We start from the raw sequence: 20,405 nt of genomic DNA, 5'->3' as shown, positions 1-20,405 counted from the left end.
AGATGAGTGAGTCATTCTCTTCAGCTGTGGAAGTTGAGGAGCATTATGGGCAAGTCAAAGTATACTGCAGGGATGGGGCTTGGTTCTGGTGATGGAGGTTGAGTGGATGTTGTGGGGCAAGGGTTTTGATGACGGAGGTTTCAGTAGAGGAACAATTTTCAAATATTTTAGGTAAGTTACCCTATATATCTCGAGCCATGAAATATGAGCAATCTTGTGCCACTCTTCTCCCCTTTCTTTTTCACATCTTTTGGCTAAAAGGGGACACCTGATTATAATCGGGCGTAATTTTTCATCTCTTAAATCATTGACGTCCAAGGGCAAACTCGTCAGGTTACTGCACCACTTGGGCATCAATGATTTAAGAGATGAAAAATTACCCAACCACTCCGGTAGATCTTCCAACCCATCTCACGAATTTCCAGCTCTCTTAAGGAAGTGAGGTGCTGGAGTTGATCGGGAAGGCACTTGAGCTTTGGCCATATCCTCCTAAAGAAAGAGTTCCTAGGGACATGAACGGGTAATGTTGCGGGTTTTGAGCTTTGGCCATCTCAACCTCCGGCCAGGGGTAATGGTCAAGCTCCCGTGCGCACAAACTTATGTCCAACATTCGAAGGCTGGTTAGGCAGATTTGTCCCTCTTCCCAACACCTCATCCATTGGGAGTTACAGCTTCCGATTCCCAAGCATCTGAAGGGACGTAAGGTTGTGCAATTCATACGGGTTGGCCTCCATTAAATTGGGACACCCATAAATCTCTAGTCTTGCAAGGGTTGGTTGTAGCAACCCCTCTGGCAAACATGTCAACTTCTCGCACCGCATAACCGAAAGCTGTTGAAGGGACGTTAGCTAGGCGGTTGAATTCTGCTCCTGTTTCTTCGCAAATGTACTTTAGGTTCGGGCAGCCTCCTATTTTTAAAGCCTCAAGGGAAGCAAGGTTTAGTAGTTTCTTTGGGAAATAACACTAACTCATCCAATCCCCGTATTTCCAGATTTCTGAGGGATTTGTTGCATGTTTCCAGCAAATGTCCAAGGCGAATACCAATGTTTTTCTAATCCCGATCTATCTTTATGATCGAAGAGGGTCTATAAACCTTGCGACCTGAGTTGAAATACCTCCAACCGATGTATAAATCTTGAATGGATGACAAATTACCTGGAATGGTAATCAAGTTGGGGCATTCCGAGATACACAACTCCTCGAGACGAGGCAAGAACTCCATTAGACTCGTGGTTGCAGGATGCAATGATGGAACACCTGACCATACTTGTAGCTTCTACATACCATCAATATTGAGTTTTCTCAAAGTCGGGAATACTGCTGTCGATGGTGCAGTCATAGTACCACTAGTACTAACACCATGGACAATTTGTCTATCCATTCCATAGAATTCGGGACCTATGCGCTTCACATTGTCCAATCGAACCATTTCAATGACTTCAAGGTGGGGAAGGTGTCCGAGTATCGGGATTTCTTCACATAATTTGCAGTGAAATAATTCGATCATCACTAAATTATGAAACAACTGATCATCTCTACTCACCATCCATGATGCCAATCAGCGTCCTCCGAAATACATAATTTTTAAACTCCTAAGATTCTTGTGAGGTTTAAGTCCTTCTAACACATCGTCATAGTAATATTAGAATTGTGATTGCTCTGAGACCAAGTTGATGATTGGCAGGGAGCGGTGAGAGTTTTGCTAGCAATTCGAATGAATTGGAAGAATGCGTTTTGGGTGATGATCGTATGGGCTACTCAAGGGAAATGAGCTATGCGTTGCCTCTAAGTAACACACTAATGGCAGGTTTCGATCGTTTAGGTAGGATGAATAATGAAGGGTCGAGGAGGAAGGGAGAAAAGGGGGCTTTACATGTGGATAGTGTTGAAAAAAAGTTTTTGAAATGATGCCAAAGAGAGATCTAGCTTGTTTCATGGAATACACTGATTGCAGGAAATGAACAAATGGGTTTTATAAGGAAGCTCTAAACATAGTTAGGGAGATGGGTAATGCCAATTTGCAGCCAGAGTCCTTCACTTTTTGACTTTATCTTTTTTTTTTTTTTTGATCGGCAAAGATGAATTTTATTAAAAAACGGGGAAGGGGAAAGGAAAAGGGAATCCAACAAACAGTTGGATAATACACCACAAGGCAAAGCCCATAACACCCAAAGGTCTACCAAGGTCCACATCAAATAATACAATAATTTTTGACTTTATCTTTGCAGAGTATGTGGACATAAAAAAGGGAAAGGAAATTCATGGATATGCCATTACACATGGGATTGATGCAGATGTATTTAGGGAAGTAGCTTGATTGACATGTATGCAAACTGCACACGGGTGGAAGATTCATGTCGAGTATTTAGCCTGTTCCCTCAACGTGATAGTGTCTCGCAGAGTTCTGTTATTGCAGGGTGTGTGCAAAACGGTGCTTTTGACGAAGGCCTGAAATTGTGTAAAGATTAAACGTGTGAATGTTACCTTTTCAAGCATACTGCCAGCTTGTGCTCACTCGACGACACTACATCTTGGAACTTGAATGGTTCTAGCCATTTTTTGTGTAATCTACCTAACTACATTTTCATCCGCACCAAGTCTGTTTTTTTGTCTTTTTGCCCCTAAGTGACGACTCTCTTCCTGGTTTCGTTGTTCCTCCATACCTGAACAAGTCTCTTCCTGGTTTTTGGTGTTCACGGTATTCCTTAAAACTTTTGACTCTCTTCCCGGTGTTGGGTTCACTGCAGCAAAGCCCCGAAAGTTGTTCAACAATATTTGAGAGAAATTAAAAAAAGGCAGAGGCCAACGGTATTTGTGTTGTCCAACACGAATCCACCAATTGATTAGCCAATGCCAATAGGTGTTGTAGCGAAAAGACAAATGCAGTAACAAACGATCTAAAGACTATTGACATGATACAACATTGAGGACGAAGATTGTGGCTAGCTCTTCTTCTGATGAGAGCCGTCGTTAGTTAATGAGACTCTAAATTTACGAATATTGCGGCTAGTTCTTCTTTTGAGAGCCGTCATTAGTCGAAGGCCAAAGAAAACATGAAAACTTCGATTGTAAGAGGCACAATAGCGTTACAAATTTATGAAGAAGAAGACGATGCAAATTCGGATCCTCAGTAAATTTGTGAGGACTAATAAAAAAATTCCCTATAATAGTGAAGTGACCACATCTATTTATTAGAAACAGGTCTCAACGGGAAATCGCAAAGAATGCCAAGAAAGACGCCAATACAATGGTTTCTTGGTCATTCTTTATGAAAAAGCCAAAATTCTTTGAAATTGGAATATCATGAGAGCTCCATAAAAGCAATGGAAATGTTCCGATATCGATCAATACGAATGATACAATTCCCCCTTTTACCAAAAAAGGAACGAGAGAGGGACTTTCGAGGAGAATGACAGTTTCCTCTAATAATCGCCAACGGATGCTTTCCATTAGCATGCATCCCATACACACGCTTAATGGAGAATCTCAATAACCATTTAACAAGAAAGAGCAATGTTACTTGCCACAAAGAGTGGTGATACAAGTTGGGTTGCAAACGAGCCGAATTTTAAAATGTCCAGGTTCGTTCGTTAAGTTTTTAAGTAAACTTGAGCCGAGCTCGAGCTTAACAAAAATTTGACGAGCCAAGCTTGCCTAGGTTCAAGTGGAACTTGAACTTGATCACGAGCCTTAGTGAGTAAAAAATATTACTCCATACATCTATGCTCACAAAATTGAGCCGAATACTGTCACATTTAGGTTGGGATAATTTATTAAACAAGCTTAAAATTGAAGCTCAGGTTTGATTTGTTTAGTATCCGAATCGAAATCGAATGAACCTTAACCAAATCGATCCTCAAACAGTTCACGAATGGTTATGTTCATTTGCAGCCCTAGATACAAGTAGTGAGTCCTAATGACAAACTAGTTAACAGATTTTTTTATTATAGAACCATTTCGTTCACAAATTGAAGATGTGTACAGAACAATTAAAGTGTCAGTATTATAGTTGAAATTCCGAGCCAAATGCTGAGTGTATTTAGTTTCATGCAAACAAAAAATGAAGAAGAAAGCATAGGCCTATATTCACAAAAAGAACTTGGAGCCCTATCAAGGGAATACCATGTGTACAAAGAAAATGTTACAAGTATCAACAGAATTTGAGAATGCTAAATACAGAGAAATTCCGTCTAAAAGTAAATGTAACCAGTGCACGTACAAGATCACTACCGCGTTAATGGTTTCTGATTGAAAACAAAATGCTAGGATGTACAGATGACTCTAAACTCTATTTCACAAGAACTATGGTTCTATTCCCTGATACTTCCTTGATTCTTGCAAGATGACTGAGAAGATGGATTGGATTGCCTGAACTGCATTCTGCAATCCTGCTTGGCACGAAAATATCACGCTATCGGAAAACATTCTGGCAGACACCAATAGGTTATTGAGCCTACAGATAACATCAAATGTAAATAAGAATTCAAGGAAAACTAGAGCATTCATGGGAGAAAATTAAGGATGAGGCATAGATCCTGAAAGACGTGAGAGAGGAATTCAAGACCTGGTCCATGATGCTTCAGGGTTGAAGAAGCAGAAGCACACGATTGGCATATATTGCTTCTGTTTGTTTTGGAGAACAGGTTTAAAGTACTGTCCATGAGCAAGCTGGAAACTCTGCGGCCCAGTGCCTTTCTCTATCAACTGATCAAGTTTCCTTAGGCTACCAGAAATATCTTCTGGACTCTTGAATGATACAAAATTGAGTTGCCACTGCAAGCGCTGTTTCATCTGCCTGGTTTTGCTTCATAGTGTCTATGAAAGCCTGTTGTGGTGAGGCCCATGAGCTAATGAGATGATTCATGAAATGACAAAATATAATTTTTTCGAAAGAAGAAATAGTGTATGCTAATAATCTTTTACCTGCTGAACATGTGCCACTGGGACCACAAAATCAAACCAACTGCAGGGCTAGAAGAAAATCTAAGAGAAGAAATGCAGGAGAAGCAAAGATTGAGGTTTTCTCGACTCACAACAGCGTGAGTGTAAAATAATTAAAACATGGGACAGCTAACAATAAGAGTAAATATAGTGCTTAAAGTTTTCTTTTGATCCGCAAATATAGAATAAAAGTCAAACATCTATCTTGCAAAAGAAACAGAAGATCCAGTATATAGCTATTGAGAAGAGTAAATTAGTGCTTGTACTAGACAAAAAGAAGAAGAAGGTGAATACAGCACCAAAAGGATTCTGTGGCGAGGCAAACACAATCTTAATTACTAACATAAATTGTTTGGATCCATGTAATTATCTTGACGAATCAAAATACAAAACCAAGATTTCATAAAGATGGATACAACATGCATGCAAGAGCATTTTGCACCTTCCTGATCTCATTTTGGTTGCGTATGGAAAATGAAAGTTCGTAATGAAGGTTAGAAGGAAAGCATTTTGAGCTTTTTTTTAGGCACAGATTATTCAGCTTTCGTTTGTCTGCATTATCTTCAACCGACATCACAAAATATACAACTCCAGTGTAACTATGAAGTTGGCATAACAAGGATCTGAATCTGATGATTCTCAAAGTTGCCAGCAGTTGTTAATCTTAGAGTTGGAAAGCAATAAATCCAACATGCAATATACATCAAGGATGATCAAGTAGTAACATACGGAGTAAATCAATATCAAACTACTACAACAAAGAATTCTTTAATTCACTAGAAATATACTCATCGGTAAAGAAGAAAAAACTATTGCCTGCTAATGGTCCAAATTTGATTGTCCAGACAGTTTTAATGCAATATATGCTTGCTCCTTTAGTGGGAGGTCAGGACCGAAATCTTCACTTCAAGCTACCCTTAAGTAGTAGTACTGTAGTAAAACAGTGGGAAGCTCCAATGAGAAATATTAACTATTGCAGATATTCAACCCACTGACGGTACAAAGCAACAGTTCCGTTGGCATACCTTCATATACGTCATGAAATCAGGTTCAGATGTGACTTTAGCTGGTACAAAATCACGTACTTTCAAATCACAACTGGCATTCGAGAGAGAATTTCTAGGCTTTGACTCAATGTTCAAAACATTTGTGGATACATCACTACAAGTATGTCAACACTTGGAAGATTTGATAAAAGAAAGACTGCATAAACAATGGAAGTGGTGATTAGAGATGAAAGCCGAATAATGATTTGGAATTTTACGTATTGGCAGAAAAAAATTCATTGAAAAAGGCCTAAGAAAAAATGAGGAGGGGAAGAAAGATCCTAATTTAGGTACTTGTAATAGTCGTTTTGAAGGAAAAATATTGAAAAAGAAACTCACAATGCTCCTATGACAATGTTTGATTGGAACAAATAATTTGCTAGACGTCAGAGTCCACAGGCTCATATGCAATGTCAACTTCAGATGTCTAAAGCCTTAACCCAGCATATGAAGAGGCCGTTTCCAAGAAAATGTGCAAGTACTGAGACACATACATATAAAAACTATGTTAGTGTCATGAATGAAGAGATGGAGCATTCATATAGGTACAAGAAATCAAGCGGTGGCATAAACACAAATTAGCTGCTAGTGGGACCAAAAAAATCAAGCCAACTGCAGGGCTAGAAGAAAATCTAAGAGAAGAAATGTAGGAGAAGCAAAGATTGAGGTTTTCTTGACTCATAACAACTCAAGGGCAGATTAACGGAAACACGGGACAACTAAAAATAAGAGTAAATATAATGCTTAAAGTTTTCTTTTGATCTGCAAATATAAAGCTTAAAGTTTACATCAATCTTGCAAAAGAAACATAAGATCCAGAATAGAGCTATTGAGAAGAGAAAATGTAGTGCTTGTACTAGACAAAGCAAACCATGAAAACCAATGACCGACAGGAACTAAAGGATTTTCCTGTGGCAAGGCAAACACCATCTTAATTTCTAAGATAAACCGTTTGGATCCATGTCGTTATTTTAGCTAATAACTGTCACGACCCAAAACCAACCTTGGAAGTCGTGACTGGCCAAGCGGGTGTTAAACCGCCGAAGGCCTGCTCATTCTAGTTTAGGGATTTCCAACATCATTGTCATTTTAAACCATGTAAACAAAAGTATGCGGAAGCGTAGAATAAATAACATAATCCCAGAACTTCTAAGTGTACAGGTATAATAAGTACAAACCATCAGAGAATTTATGATTGTCCACATAGCACAAAGGGGCATTGAGCAGTTGATTGCTATACATGCTATTCTCTGGAATAAAAAATGGAAATATTTGCATAAGCAGAAGCTCGTGTTAGATACGTAATACCAAGGTTACAGGTTTGAACATGGAAACATTTTTACATCATATAATGCTTCACTTTCAATAGGAGCAAGATAGAATAAATTCGTCAAAAAGCAATATCAACATATGATCCTTTCAGCTCATTCATAATAGTCCAAGTAGAAGGACTCTTCATGGTTTCATTGATAGAATTAAAGTAGTACTATTGTTCGACGGCCTTGCCAGAACATAAGGGGAGCGACCCCTAGGTCAAAGAGAGCAACCTTATGATATCGATACCACTTAGGTTGCCTGGCGTACACCCCTCCTTTCCTTCTATATGTCACTAGTCTCTTTACCGTCCCCTAGGACCCGGGACCTCGAACGAACATAAAATAGAAACATAAGCCTGAGCAATTCATAGCATTCAAGTTCCAAAATCATATTCCATGGTCTACATCCAGCCATAACAAAACACACGTGAATAGGCCACTTTCCGATAATTCACGGTTTGCTAAAAATATCAGGTTTCATAAATAAACACATGATTTACATTTTTCAGCATTTGAAAGCAAGAAACATTTCACATCAAAACGTATAGATAAAATGCATGTAACCAAGGTATTGCGTAACTCACCTTTAACTCCTTGAAAGCTACACAAGGCTTTGTTCGTGTCATTTGTTACGCTTCAGACTCACCTATATACCAATCAATACTTGTCATTATTCATTCAATGTAATTAGAATACTTGTAGGCCTTCTCGAGTGTGAGTTGGCCTATTCAGATTAGCAGGGTTTGGGAGTTCAAATATTAATTACTCACTTCGATCAATACACATACTAGTTCCAGTTTCATAAGTATTGATATTGTGAAATCAACATGGTTAGGTAGTTACCTAAAAAGGATAACTAACCCAATTCCCTGCTTTAAACTCAGTAATAATTCAATTACTCAATTGATCCAGCTGTGTCTTGATTAATGATTTGGGCTAATACACGTACTGATATACCCTTACAAATATATCACACATATTCAGTAGACACATATAGAGCTTAGTTGCAGGAACCTTCAACTATGCCCACGTTTCTTCGACGGAAACGCGTTTCCGCGTTCCCGTCGAAAGAAACCCGTCCCAATGATGACGGGAACTCGTTCCTTACCTATACGGGAACTTACACCCAAAAAACGGTTGAGAGACTTACGATTCAAGTTGCAATTGGTACCTTTAAAATTGTTTTGATCTTGTTAGTGAGCACATCTGATATTAATCTTCTAGAGTCATATTAATGCCCTTAACTTTTACGCCTACTAAATATGCACAAAGAGCTCTATTGTATAATCATGTGATTAACCTTCTAGAGTCATATTAATGCCCTTAACTTTTACGCCTACTTAATATGCACAAAGAGCTCTATTGTATAATCATGTGCTACAATAAAAATGTTGAAATATAATTAGAAACTTATAATTTTAATAGTAATATTTTACGTGGTAGAATAATATTTTTATATTGACATTTAACAATATAAAATTCCAAAATATATTTATAATTTTAATAATTTTTCCTAACCGTTCCCAATGGCGCTCCCACACTTCTGTGATCATCTGCTCTCCCGTCCCCGCCCCCGCTCCCGCTCCCGTCCCCGCTCCCGCTTTGTGTAACTAAGATATAGAGTAGGAACATATACCCACACAGTGCACAATACATACTATACTGCACCAACACACCGCTCCTCGGACGGCGGCGCTGAAGTTCCCATCGCTGCCGCTGTACGGAGAGGAGGGGGATGGAAAATATAAGAATAAGGGCCAGCGATCATGGCCACCAACGTGTGTTGCGGTTGAGCGTACATGATGAAGAGGTGAGGAGAGAGAGAAGAGGAGGGAATAGAGAGATTACCCAAAGGATTTTCTGGACGGTGCGCAGGTGGGAGGAGAATCGGCTCACGGCACGGGTTGCTACCCTTTTCTTCTTTCTTCTTTCCCATGCTCCCTTTCTCTCAAATTTTTCCTTTTCCTTTTCCTTTCCGTTTCCATCCTTTTTCTTTCTTTAATTCCTAATTTACCTACTAAGTACAAAACGGTGAAAGATGAATTAGCTGCCTAAGTGTTATTCTTCCTTTACACCTTTTTGACAAGTGTCAATCCTTTTCCCTTGTTACAACATGTGTAGCATGGTGTAGCACGGCGACGCACGCGCACGTCTTTCAAGAAATTATATCCGGTTCACTTAGTTCTACTCCAATCCGATACTAGGAAAATATGGGAAATTCATCATAACTAATTTTAATGTGAAGTCGACTATAATCTTCTCACTGATTTCATGGGTTAATCACATCAATAAATACTACGAAGTCAAGTATTTAGGCATTTAAAATTGGGATTTTACAATAACAACGCAACATAATATTCATTTTAATAAACCAACAAAAAAAGATTTCATAATGATGAATACAACATGCAAGAGCATTGTGTGCCTTCCTGATATCGTTTTCCTTACATATGGAAAATGAAAGTTTGTATCGAAGGTTAGAAGGAAGGCATTTTGAGGGGTCTTTATTTTATCACAGATTATTTAGCTAATTTTTTCGACTATAACTTCAACCTACAGGTGCAACTACGAAACCTTGAACATCACAAATAAATAACTCCAGTGGAACTAGGAAGTTAGCATAATATCTGATTGTTAAAGTTCATGATCAAACATGAGTACATCATCTGCGTACTTGATTATTAGTAGCCTGCACTTGTTTATCTTAAAGCTGTAGTCAATCATGGTGGTTGATTGTCCAGACTCAAGCACCGTAATCAGATCCCAAATTTGATTGTCTAGAGTCAGCTGTAATGCTATTCGATCACTTGCCTCATTAGTGGGAGGTCAGACATTGAAGTCCTCGAAATCTTCACTTTAAGCTACCTTTACAAAATTCCTTTCCGATAACCTTCCAGCAGAGAAAACAACTGCTGACATTGCAAGATTATTATCTCTGGATAAACAGTTAAGCAGCAAGGAAAAATTACTAAACAATTTGAACCAACCCAAGACAAATTTCAGGGCTAAAGAAAAACCTTGTGCAGAAAAGGTTTTGAATGAGACTTTTGAGAACCTAAATGATGCCTTGAATTTCCACATATCTAGCATATGGCATTCCAACTTCCAAGCATTCTGCAAAACAGAAAGAACGCTTAAGAAACGGTTCAAACAAGGAGCACATTTAGTTTGTTGACTAATCTTAGAGATTCTCCAAAAAGGTACTATTGCAAAGTAATTTCATACTTGCCATTCCCTTGGACCTTATGCTTTTCAGTTTGTGCACTGAGCGCTATGAACAGAAGACTTCTCGAGTCCAGTTCAATTCAAGGATTTAATGCGATATGCAGACTACCGTTCACATACCTTCTTCTTCAATGGCGTTAATTTCACGTGGTGTCACAACCACTGTTCTTCCATTGCCACCGGACATCCCATAAACCAAAAAAGCTGGATTTGAACTATCAATAAGTTTATTGAACAAATTATTCGCATTGGCCAGAGATGTTAATAAAACTGCAAACTAAAGAAAAAGCAGAAAGCAAGGAATTACATGGTTGGCAGGGGACTTTCATTGGTTTATCTCGATGGAATAGAATTGCAGAGCGAACCGTTAATCTAGCCAGTGATCTGAAAGCCCAACACATCATGCCAAAGAAGTTAGGTTAGATGACACTTCTTTGATCCAAATTTAAAGTAAATAGATAAATTTAGATTTTTAGCACAATACAGAGAGAGAGAGAGAGAGAGAGAGAGAGGGCAAGGAGAAGAAAAAAAAAAAAAGAAGAGTAATTAGCAAAGAAGTTACCCGTTGGTGGAAATGAGCAATCTTGTGCCACTCTTCTCCCCCTTCCTGGCATCTTTTCGTTAGAAGGGGACACTGGGCTATAACCAGAGATTGTAAGATCTTGAGAAGTTGAAGTTTTTCCAGTGAGGGCAAACTCGTCAGATTACGGCACTTGTAGAGCCTCAATGATTCAAGAGATGAAACGTTACCCAACCACTCCAGTAGAGCTTCCAACCCTTCGAATCCACAAATTTGCAGCGTTCTTAAGGAAGTGAGGTGCCGAAGTTGATTGGGAAGGCACTTGAGCTTTGGCCATCCCGATAAAGTAAGAGATTCTAGGGACATGAATGGGTAATGTTGGGAGTTTTGAGCTTTGACCATCTCAACCTCTGGCCAGAGGAAATAATCCAGCTCCTTTGAGAAGGACCTATACCCAACTTTAGAAGGATGGTCAAACAGAATTGCCCCTCCTCCCAATACCTCTCCCATCGTGAGTACAGCTTCCCAATTCCAGCTCCTGAAGGGACGTGAGGTTGCACAATTCATCAGGGCTGGCCTCCGTTAAATAAACAGAACCAGACACACCCCCACCCATGAGTTAATGATGAACTATTAATGATCGATTAAACAAAGTCCATATTGCAGAACCCATAAGCAGAGTGCCTTTACAGACTACATATTCCACATTACAAACGGCATATTAAACAGAATGCATATCTCAAGTTAATTGGTGCGACTAAATAGACTAGCTTTTTAAGCCAGTCAAACCTTACCTGCGCCATTAGACAGTGCAAAAGATGATGCATCACACAAAGCATCAGAATTCTGTGGTGGAAGATCATGGGGTTGAGATTGTGCCGCAATTTCTGTTGGGCTCAATTGTGATGGTGAAAGATGGTGAAAGCGTAGAGGATCTCCTAACCGATGACATTACCCTCTACCCAAGAGCCATGATTAAATAAATCAACCTGTAAAACACTGTACAAAATGCAAGTTACTGATTGTATACAGCAATAATTTGAAAGAAATAAAGTGTAAAGCAATGATGTATATCAAAGTTCCACAAATGCTCCCTCTCCAAGCTATTGGGTAAACCGTCGACATCATCCATGAACATACCCCTATACCTAGCTAATCGTCAAACATCATCCATGAACTAAAGTCTTGATTTGGAAAGCAAGCAAGACTAAGTATCAAATAAACTAGCATAGAATGCTTTAGTGTTAATCTAGCTAATGGATCCACAATTTTAATGAATGAAGCAACAAAAACACAAATAAACGCATCGGATTAATATGGGGAAAATAAAAGTTAAGATGAGTAAAGCAACAAATTTTGCATATAGACTAACATTGATATTTAATATAGCATAGAAACACATGATATAATGAGGCATTTTTTCAAATATTAGATAGGCATTTAATCATCTACAAAACAATGGCAACCACAACACACACTTCCACTCACGCGCGCGCATTTTGATTACAAATCAGTCAGCTAAGTTTTTTGCCCAGACATTTATTTTTCCATTGGTATTTATTAACCCAAGTCTTTTGCTCATATCAACCTGAATGGACTTCTATATGACTTCGCAGTAAAGAAGAAAATCTAACTTAACTAGTAGACGAATAAAATAGGGCAAATTTCTAATCAACCTCCAATTTAAGATGAAGATTGGTTTCTGATTTGAGAAACCAAGTCTAACCGAGTGTTCTCCCGGGCTCCGAGACATTAATAGATCGAGAAGAAGGCGTTAAAATGGATGAAAAATCACAAACATTACACACACACACACAAAAAAACTAACTCGCCAAGCGGTTATATTAGTGGCAACGGAGGAGATTCAAGGCAGAGGTCCATTAGTCAGCACGGGGAATGGACAACCCAATCGGTGAAGGTGTTGCACGTCTGTATCACGGGAGAGAGCGAGATTGAGGATGGGTTCTTGCAAAAAATAAATAAATAAATAAATTTGACTAAAACGAAAAAAAATATTAAATAGCGGTCTTATTTATAAAGTGTCGTCTTATTTGAATTTTTTCAACATCTATTCACATTTTTTAACATTTTGCATTTGTCTTGTCCAGACGAACAATTATAACCCCAAAAAGGATAAAAAGCTAAATACTAAAAAGTTACAAAAATAAAAAATACCGAAATAAATTTCAGACATATAAGGTTACCAGATCATTTTTCTTCTTTGATCCTAATACTAACTCCGTTCGTTTTGGGATTTTGAATTTAGATTTATAGGTAATAAGTGTAGAGAGAAATAGAATATTGATTGAAAATAAGAGTAATGATTGAAAATAGATAAAGAAAAAAATAAGAGTAATGATTTAAAAGAAATAGGATAATGATTAGAATCCAAAATCCAAAACCTTGACGAACGGTTTTGGAAACCCTAACATATTCAGTAAATCCAAACAAACAAACGTCGTTTAATAGTACCTCCAATGGGACCACTAAATTAGGTTAGATGACATTTCCGTGTGTTTTCCACAACAATAATGCTATAGGGACCGATTGCCTCTACCGAAAATATACAGATCTGAGTTGGCATGGAAGAGGACCCACGCACTGACATACTCCCATTCTCTCTCACTCCTCTCTCCCGCAAACAAAATTGGCGGGCACAATTTGGGAAAATTCAAAAAAATTTGGATTTGGGCCCACAAAGTAATTGTCAAAAAAGTAAAGTTTCTCAGTAAGAGATAATTTCTCTCTCCTCGAGTGAATCAACTGACCCAACCCCAACCCCCACCGCCACCAAGACTCCACCGACAACCGGAGAGTCACCGACAACCGGAGAGTCACCCACCACCGGAGAAGTCACCGACCTCCGGAGAAGTCACCGATCACCACCCTCTACCCGCTGGCGCTGGCTCCCCCTTAGAGCTCAGAAACGCCGGAAGACCGCCATCCACCGCCAAGGGGCACCGCACCGCCCGTCACCATTTTTGTAAGCTCCACCGGCTTTTTAAAAAAGATTCGATGTATGTATACATGTGGATATATGATAGCTAAAATGAGACAAATGCACATTAACTCCATGTTGTTGTCAGACTGTTAAATGCGGTTCGAAATTAGGGTCCATAGTGTGAAAGCTACCTAAAATAAGCATTGAATAAGCATCAATGCACTTTCTTGTAAGTAAGAGAATCTTTCCTGTACTTATTTATTACTAAGGGCATAAGATATGGACAAAGTTATTTCTCTTTTGCATATCTTCTGTCATTTCCCAGATTCACTTTTAACTTTTTCCTAATTACAAGTTTTCGTTTCTCACTAACAACTAAAACTTAAATTAAGTCAAATTAGTAAAAGAGCGAAACTTATATATTCACGGCTCCCAAGTTCTTTACAGGAACAATCAATTGCGACCGCTTAGAACATTTTGGACGGATAAGTTTCATCTCCGTAAACGCATTTTCACAAAAATCTCCATAAAAAAGATATTCTCTTAGTAAATATTGTGTTAAAAAGTTGTATGTCCAGTTTGTTTACTTTGTATATTTGCTTAAAGTTCTAATCTGAAATGCGGCCTGGACAAGAATTACAAAGTCAGGAATGCAATTCTATTATGAATTCTTTAGTAACCAATGTAGCCTTATAAAGTAAGATTGTCGTATAATACTAGTTTAGTCTGCCAGTTCATATGTAGAAATTTGTAGTGTAGCCTCAAAAATCTGTAGTTTGCATTAACGACCACCACCCACAACCTACTAAAATAAATGCTCCATTATTTCCTTACCCAAATTTGTAGTTTGCATTTTCTTTTCTAATGTGCATTTTGATTTTTTTTTTTTTTGATCCGCTGCATTTTGATCTTTAATAATTTGTTTGTAGAAGAATGGAAATGGAAGAATGTCCACTTGAATTTGACATAGATGAGGCTACTGGGGATGAGGACTGTGAGGATTTATCCATGGAGGGAGATCATAATTTAGAGGAGGTAGTGGAACCTAAAGTTGGGATGTCCTTTGATTCAGAAAATGAAGCTCGTGATTATTACACTAGTTATGGTAGAACGCAAGGTTTTGGTGTGATTATAAGAACATCAAAAAAGCGTGAGGATGGACAAAGGACCAATGTAACTTATGGTTGTCATCGGAAAGGCAAGTCGAGGATAAATTCACTCAACCCAATCACCGCCCGTCCAACATCAAAAACAGGATGTAAAGCATCAATGAATATTTCTTATACCGCCGATAAGAAGTGGATGTTGAATTCAATTGAGCTCAATCATAATCATGAAATATGCCCAGACAAAGCTCGCTATCTCAAGTTCAATCGAATTATTCCACCACATGCGAAGAGGACACTTGAATTGAATGGTGCTGCCGGAATAAGAACAACCAAGACAATTGCTTCATGTGTTATTGAGGCAGGTGGGCCTAAAAATTTGACATGGTCAGAAAAGGATGCAAGGAATCACCTTGATAAAGCGAGGCGCTTAGAACTCAAGGAAGGGGATGCTGAGGCAATGCATAAGTATTTCATTAAAATGCAAGCTGACAATGGGAATTTTTTTTATGCCATGGATGTTGATCAAGAGCACCGACTAAGGAGTGTCTTTTGGGCCGATGCGAGGAGTAGAGAGGCTTTCAAAGAATTTGGTGATGCGGTAACATTTGACACTACTTACTTGGTTAACAAGCACGGCATGCCTTTCGCTCCTTTCGTAGGTGTAAACCATCATGGACAGTCAATCTTGTTTGGATGTGGTTTGATATCACAGGAGGACACAGATTCATTTGTTTGGTTGTTCAAGGCTTGGCTTTCTTGCATGTCCGGGTGTTCTCCTAATGCCATTATCACGGACCAATGTCGGGCTATGCAAAATGCGATTAGTATAGTTTTTCCTAAAGCGCGACATCGTTGGTGTTTGTGGCATATCTTGAAAAAGATTCCTGAAAAGATAAAGGGCGAAGCTTATGATTCCATTAAGTCTGGTCTCCTTAATGCGGTATATGATTCATTGAATCAAGAAGAATTTGAAGCAAATTGGGGCCATGTCATCGATGCATATGAGTTAGAGGGCAATGAGTGGTTAAATGGCTTATACGAGGAAAGACATCGATGGGTTCCGGCATTTGTGAAAGATACTTTTTGGGCAGGGATGTCAACCACCCAGCGGAGCGAGAGCATTAATCACTTTTTTGATGGCTATGTTCATTCAAATACCACCTTGAAGCAATTTGTGGAGCAATATGAGAATGCTATGGGTAAAAGAGTGCAACAAGAAGAGGATGAAGATGCCCATTGTTTCAACGCTCAAATTAAGACCGTGTCCCCTTATGGGTTTGAGGACCAATTTCAACAAGCATGCACAATTGCCAAATTTAAGGATTTCAGAGATGAAGTAGCAGGAAAGATTTCATGCCAAATAGAGCGAGTAATGGTGGTGGATGATATGGAGGAATTTGAGATAGAAGAAGACATAAAAATTGGTGAGGCTGGTTTTTTGAAAACTTGTACTTTCCATGTTCGTTTTAAAAAGCAGTCAAAAGATGCTAGTTGTACTTGTCGATTGTTCGAGTTTAAGGGAATCGTATGCAAGCATACGTTCGTTGTTTGGTCAAAGAAGAAGCTCACTCAAGTATCTGAAAAATACATTTTACGAAGATGGAGAAAAGATGTGAGGAGGAATCATACATTTGTTAAGGTTAGCTATGCTAATTGGGAACGCAAGCCTGAATGGCATCGTTTTGACAAAATGTTGGTGCTTTTCCATCGAGTCGCCAACAAGGCCTTTGATTCCGATGGAAAGAGTGAGAGGGTTATGGCTAAGTTGCTTGAAGCGGAAGTGGAGAATGAAGTTTGTGATGATGACACCAATAGGCCTATGTTTCCTGATGTACAAAAGGATCCTATTTCACTTATCGGTAAGTAAGCATTCTAATGTTACTTTTCATTATCATAATTCTCATTGTTGGGTGCATATTATTCATATTCTACTTATCTTTTTGTAGGTAGAGATGGTATAGTAACTTGCAACACTCAAAAACCCGTGGGAGATCCAAGTAAACGTCCTCGGAGAGGGCGACCGCCGATTAATAGAAAAAAACCCATGATTGAGAAAATTATTAAGACTATTAGAAAATCAAGCAAAAAGTTGAAAGCTAGTCGAGGCCGTGCAAATAGTATACCGGTAAATACCTATTTGCAATCAATTTTTCATGGGAACTATTTACGCTTGCACTAAAATGTTATTTTTTTTTTCAAAATACGTATGAGTAGGGACGAGTGGAAGATGGGGATATGGACGTTCGAACTATTCACACTCATGCTTTGGAGTTTGATGAGATTATCACGCAAGAGAGTGTAGATTTTAGCGTAAGTATGCTTATCTTTTTTCATATTTTAGTTTGAAATTCAATTCAACTTACATACTTGATTTTTTTTCCTATTTCAGTCGTCCCAAATTGACCTAGATCAGACTCCAATGGAATTGGACAAGGTGCTTTGAAAATGATGGCATGTATGCATTCTATGAGGCGTCCTTTGTGGTATGTGGCAGATGTTATAGAATTTCGGAGGATTGGTGCATTATTTTTTGTAAGTATGGTTCTTTTGTATAGGGATCAGAATCGCAGAGTGGAAGGTGTGAAAGCTTCCTGTTTGTATATAAACATGTAAGGTTGATGCATTATGCCCCTATTTTTGTTTTCATCATGGGCCATGAAATGTAATCCCCTGACTATGTGAACTGTTTATGCAATTAATGGATTAACTATTTATGCAATTAATGGATTATTGCTTATTAGCATTTCTTTAATTGGATGGCTGAAAAAACCGGTACCAATATTGAATTATAGCATTCAATTTCATTACATGTTTGTGGCACTTAGCTAGGGGTGTGCACGGGTCGGACGGGTCGGGTTCGACCCCGACCCCGACCCCGACTGGTCGAGTATTGAATTTTTGGGCCCCGAACCGAAGGAGGGGGAATAACCGTCCGCCTGTCCGATTTTTTTGGTCGGGTCGGGGTTTTGTCGGGTTGGGTCGGGTAAGAAAAACAGCACCTCCGAGCCCCGAACCGAAAACTGATCTTTTTCAAAAAATAAACCCGTACCCGACCGAACCACATGTTCGGCCCCGCCCGAAACCCTTCTGGTCGGGTCGGGTCGGGTCGGGTCAAATCCGTAGGGGCTCGGGTTTTTTGCACACCCCTACACTTAGCACACGAGGCCTTTCTAGTGTGAGAATTAGAGCTGTACAAGTCCAGATCGGATCGGATTCTTATGAATCCAATCCTAATTCAAGAGTCACGGTTTTTTAAAAATAAAATCCATGCCCGAACCAAATCCAATGGTACATGAATTGCTCGTTTTATAAGAGAAGACATGAATGCAAGTTGGCAAGCCATCAAAAAATTGAAATTCTAATATAGTAACATAGTGGAAGGTTGCTCTTTTGTCTTATGCATACCAAGTGTTCCACCAACAAAATGGTATTTCAACAATGGACTTTTTGAAAATCAATTAATGAATCACCATGCACACCAAGCAAAATCCAAGCCTTTTCCATCATATTCTTTCTTGTTTGTAGGATATAAAAACCTGGTGTATAAATCAAACAAAAAATTTGCACTCAATAGTGTGATTCTCGACATTTGAAACAACTGATTTTCCATATATGACCAAGTTGTTGAGACAAGGATTCATCAAGCTATTTCCATAACAAGCTATAAAGGCCATATGTCCATAACAAGCTATTGAAAAAAAAAAAAAAAAAAAAGATCCATCGAAACAAGCCGAAAAGGAACCAACATAATCATTTCCAAAACACGGAGAGGAAATCACTACTCCTAAAAACCCTACAACTCCTGCAAAACATATCCGATCTGGTTCTTTCCTTTCCCAGAATTCTTCGATAAGAGAACTTGATTATTGTTAGGCAAAACTACATCATTCACAAATGTTACCGACTCCCCATCATTCCTCAAAGCAAACTGATTGTGCTTGGAACTATTTGGTTCCTCTTGTTATCCCTCGCCGCATTCCCTGCTAGCTCCAAAACACAATCAATAACTTTAAGACCAAAATTCCAAAGAAAACTGGCAAGAAAGGTTGAGAAAATTAAAAAGAACATGTTTGCTACTAAACGAAAAAAATCATTGTCCAAATTATATTTCAAAGGGTGTTTCTGTTGGTGGGGCATAGAAAGATCATTCACACAAAATGATTTGTCCATTCAACAATATCATTTATTGAGATACAAACTAGTTCAAAGTATGTGCTCCGAAATGCCAACAGTGAGCAGTAGTTCAAACAACCTTATAAACAAAAAGCAAAAGATAGTTTAATCCAATAAGAGTCTATAACCCAAGTGTAATCTGATTCACAAGCCACGTTCTCAGGAAAGTGAACGACACGTGACTCAAGATGCTTCATTTCACACCAACCAATTGCTAATCGCCTAATCCTCATCTTCCCACATTCTCACACTCATCGGCTTCCTCTCTTCTCTCTTAATTTATCCGCACCATTACATAGCACATACACATATACATTTATACAATTCACAAACAAACCATAGCCACACAACTCAATCTACTGTGCCAACTCCTCAAAAAAAATCCCACCGAAAGCAGGAAGCTTAGGCCCCTCTCTCTTTCCTCTCAACTATTCTCGTCTTTCTAAAAAAAAAAAAAAAAATCCGATGATAGTTTAGGGAGATCTCACCAAAAATCTATACTTGAGAAACATTTGTCCGTGAATTTGGAACATACGGTAAATCTCCCTTTTACCTTCGCAAGCCCTAATATATAATGAGATTTGGGGATTTCAAAAAAAATCAGGAACAAGTTGGTTGGAGCTTTTCTTACCAGCAAGACGACACCGACGGTGGTTGGAGCTTTCCTTACCAGTGAGACGACACCGACGGTGGGACGGGAAGAGGAAGGCAGCAACGTGGGACACTGGTGATGGTTGCGTTGGATCAGCGTTGGTGAATCGGGGGAGGGCGTCGTGGTGGTGCGATACACTGCAAAGATGGAACGGAGGTGATGGTTGTGTCAAACCAGCGTAGGTGAGTTAGGGGAAGGCGGCGTCGGGGGTGGGTGTGAAGAAGAGGAAGATACAGATTCTATTTTGGAGAAGAAATGCCTCTGTATTTCCAGAGAGAGAGAGAGATAGAGAGAGAGAGAAACATTTTAGAAGAGAGAGAAATTTTTCAACCAAAATGAATTTGTGGGCCCATATATTCCGAAAACCAAATTTTTTGAATTCTTCCAAATTGGGCCCGCCAATTTTGTTTGCGGGGGAGAGGAGTGAGAGATAATGGGATTGCGTCAGTGCGTGGGTCCCTTCCATGCCAACTCAGATCTGT

At 39.0% G+C, this 20,405-nt stretch overlaps 3 protein-coding genes and 1 long non-coding RNA gene across 6 annotated transcripts; 2 read left to right on the top strand and 2 right to left on the bottom strand.

Moving 5' to 3' along the window:
* Positions 1-4,061: 4,061 nt before the first annotated feature.
* LOC131322168 (uncharacterized) lies at positions 4,062-4,983 on the bottom strand. 3 transcript variants are annotated; one of them, XM_058353404.1, is made up of 3 exons: positions 4,924-4,983; positions 4,565-4,825; positions 4,062-4,453 (listed from the first exon to the last, which is right to left on the bottom strand). In XM_058353404.1, exons 2-3 carry the CDS (start codon positions 4,789-4,791, stop codon positions 4,303-4,305), a joined length of 378 nt encoding a protein of 125 aa, XP_058209387.1. In that variant the 5' UTR covers positions 4,792-4,825; positions 4,924-4,983; the 3' UTR covers positions 4,062-4,302. The 3 variants fall into 3 exon arrangements, with proteins under 3 accessions (XP_058209387.1, XP_058209386.1, XP_058209388.1); XM_058353403.1 differs by having other exon boundaries at positions 4,565-4,847; positions 4,924-4,944; XM_058353405.1 differs by having other exon boundaries at positions 4,062-4,426; positions 4,565-4,847; positions 4,924-4,944.
* A 6,883-nt stretch (positions 4,984-11,866) lies between these two features.
* LOC131323948 (protein FAR-RED IMPAIRED RESPONSE 1-like) lies at positions 11,867-16,736 on the top strand. Its single transcript, XM_058355781.1, has 4 exons — positions 11,867-11,966; positions 13,804-14,065; positions 14,919-16,623; positions 16,698-16,736. The coding sequence occupies exons 1-4, from the start codon at positions 11,867-11,869 to the stop codon at positions 16,734-16,736; spliced, it is 2,106 nt and encodes a 701-aa protein (XP_058211764.1).
* A 6-nt stretch (positions 16,737-16,742) lies between these two features.
* Positions 16,743-17,720, top strand: LOC131322166 (uncharacterized). Its single transcript, XM_058353402.1, has 4 exons — positions 16,743-16,957; positions 17,045-17,223; positions 17,313-17,408; positions 17,488-17,720. Exons 1-4 carry the CDS (start codon positions 16,789-16,791, stop codon positions 17,539-17,541), a joined length of 498 nt encoding a protein of 165 aa, XP_058209385.1. The 5' UTR covers positions 16,743-16,788; the 3' UTR covers positions 17,542-17,720.
* A 966-nt stretch (positions 17,721-18,686) lies between these two features.
* Positions 18,687-20,244, bottom strand: LOC131322170 (uncharacterized). Its single transcript, XR_009198721.1, has 2 exons — positions 19,903-20,244; positions 18,687-19,078 (listed from the first exon to the last, which is right to left on the bottom strand). It is a non-coding gene; the product is annotated as an uncharacterized LOC131322170 (long non-coding RNA).
* Between the last annotated feature and the right edge of the window lie 161 nt (positions 20,245-20,405).

This window comes from Rhododendron vialii, chromosome 4a (assembly GCF_030253575.1).
Source record: "Rhododendron vialii isolate Sample 1 chromosome 4a, ASM3025357v1".
NCBI classification, from domain to species: Eukaryota; Viridiplantae; Streptophyta; class Magnoliopsida; order Ericales; family Ericaceae; genus Rhododendron; species Rhododendron vialii.
This window is presented reverse-complemented; position numbering and strand designations above follow the sequence as displayed.

Excerpts from the sequence above, each read along its gene's own strand:
- LOC131322166 (XM_058353402.1), top strand. The coding sequence starts at position 16,789 with ATGTTGGTGCTTTTCCATCGAGTCGCCAACAAGGCCTTTGATTCCGAT. Across the intron at positions 17,224-17,312 it reads GCCGTGCAAATAGTATACCG|GGACGAGTGGAAGATGGGGA; the intron begins GTAAATACCTAT and ends ACGTATGAGTAG. Across the intron at positions 17,409-17,487 it reads AAGAGAGTGTAGATTTTAGC|TCGTCCCAAATTGACCTAGA; the intron begins GTAAGTATGCTT and ends TTCCTATTTCAG.
- LOC131323948 (XM_058355781.1), top strand. The coding sequence starts at position 11,867 with ATGATGCATCACACAAAGCATCAGAATTCTGTGGTGGAAGATCATGGG. Across the intron at positions 11,967-13,803 it reads AATTGTGATGGTGAAAGATG|TGAATCAACTGACCCAACCC; the intron begins GTGAAAGCGTAG and ends TCTCTCCTCGAG. Across the intron at positions 14,066-14,918 it reads CTTTTTAAAAAAGATTCGAT|AAGAATGGAAATGGAAGAAT; the intron begins GTATGTATACAT and ends ATTTGTTTGTAG.
- LOC131322168 (XM_058353404.1), bottom strand. The coding sequence starts at position 4,791 with ATGAAACAGCGCTTGCAGTGGCAACTCAATTTTGTATCATTCAAGAGT. Across the intron at positions 4,454-4,564 it reads CCTGAAGCATCATGGACCAG|GCTCAATAACCTATTGGTGT; the intron begins GTCTTGAATTCC and ends TGTTATCTGTAG.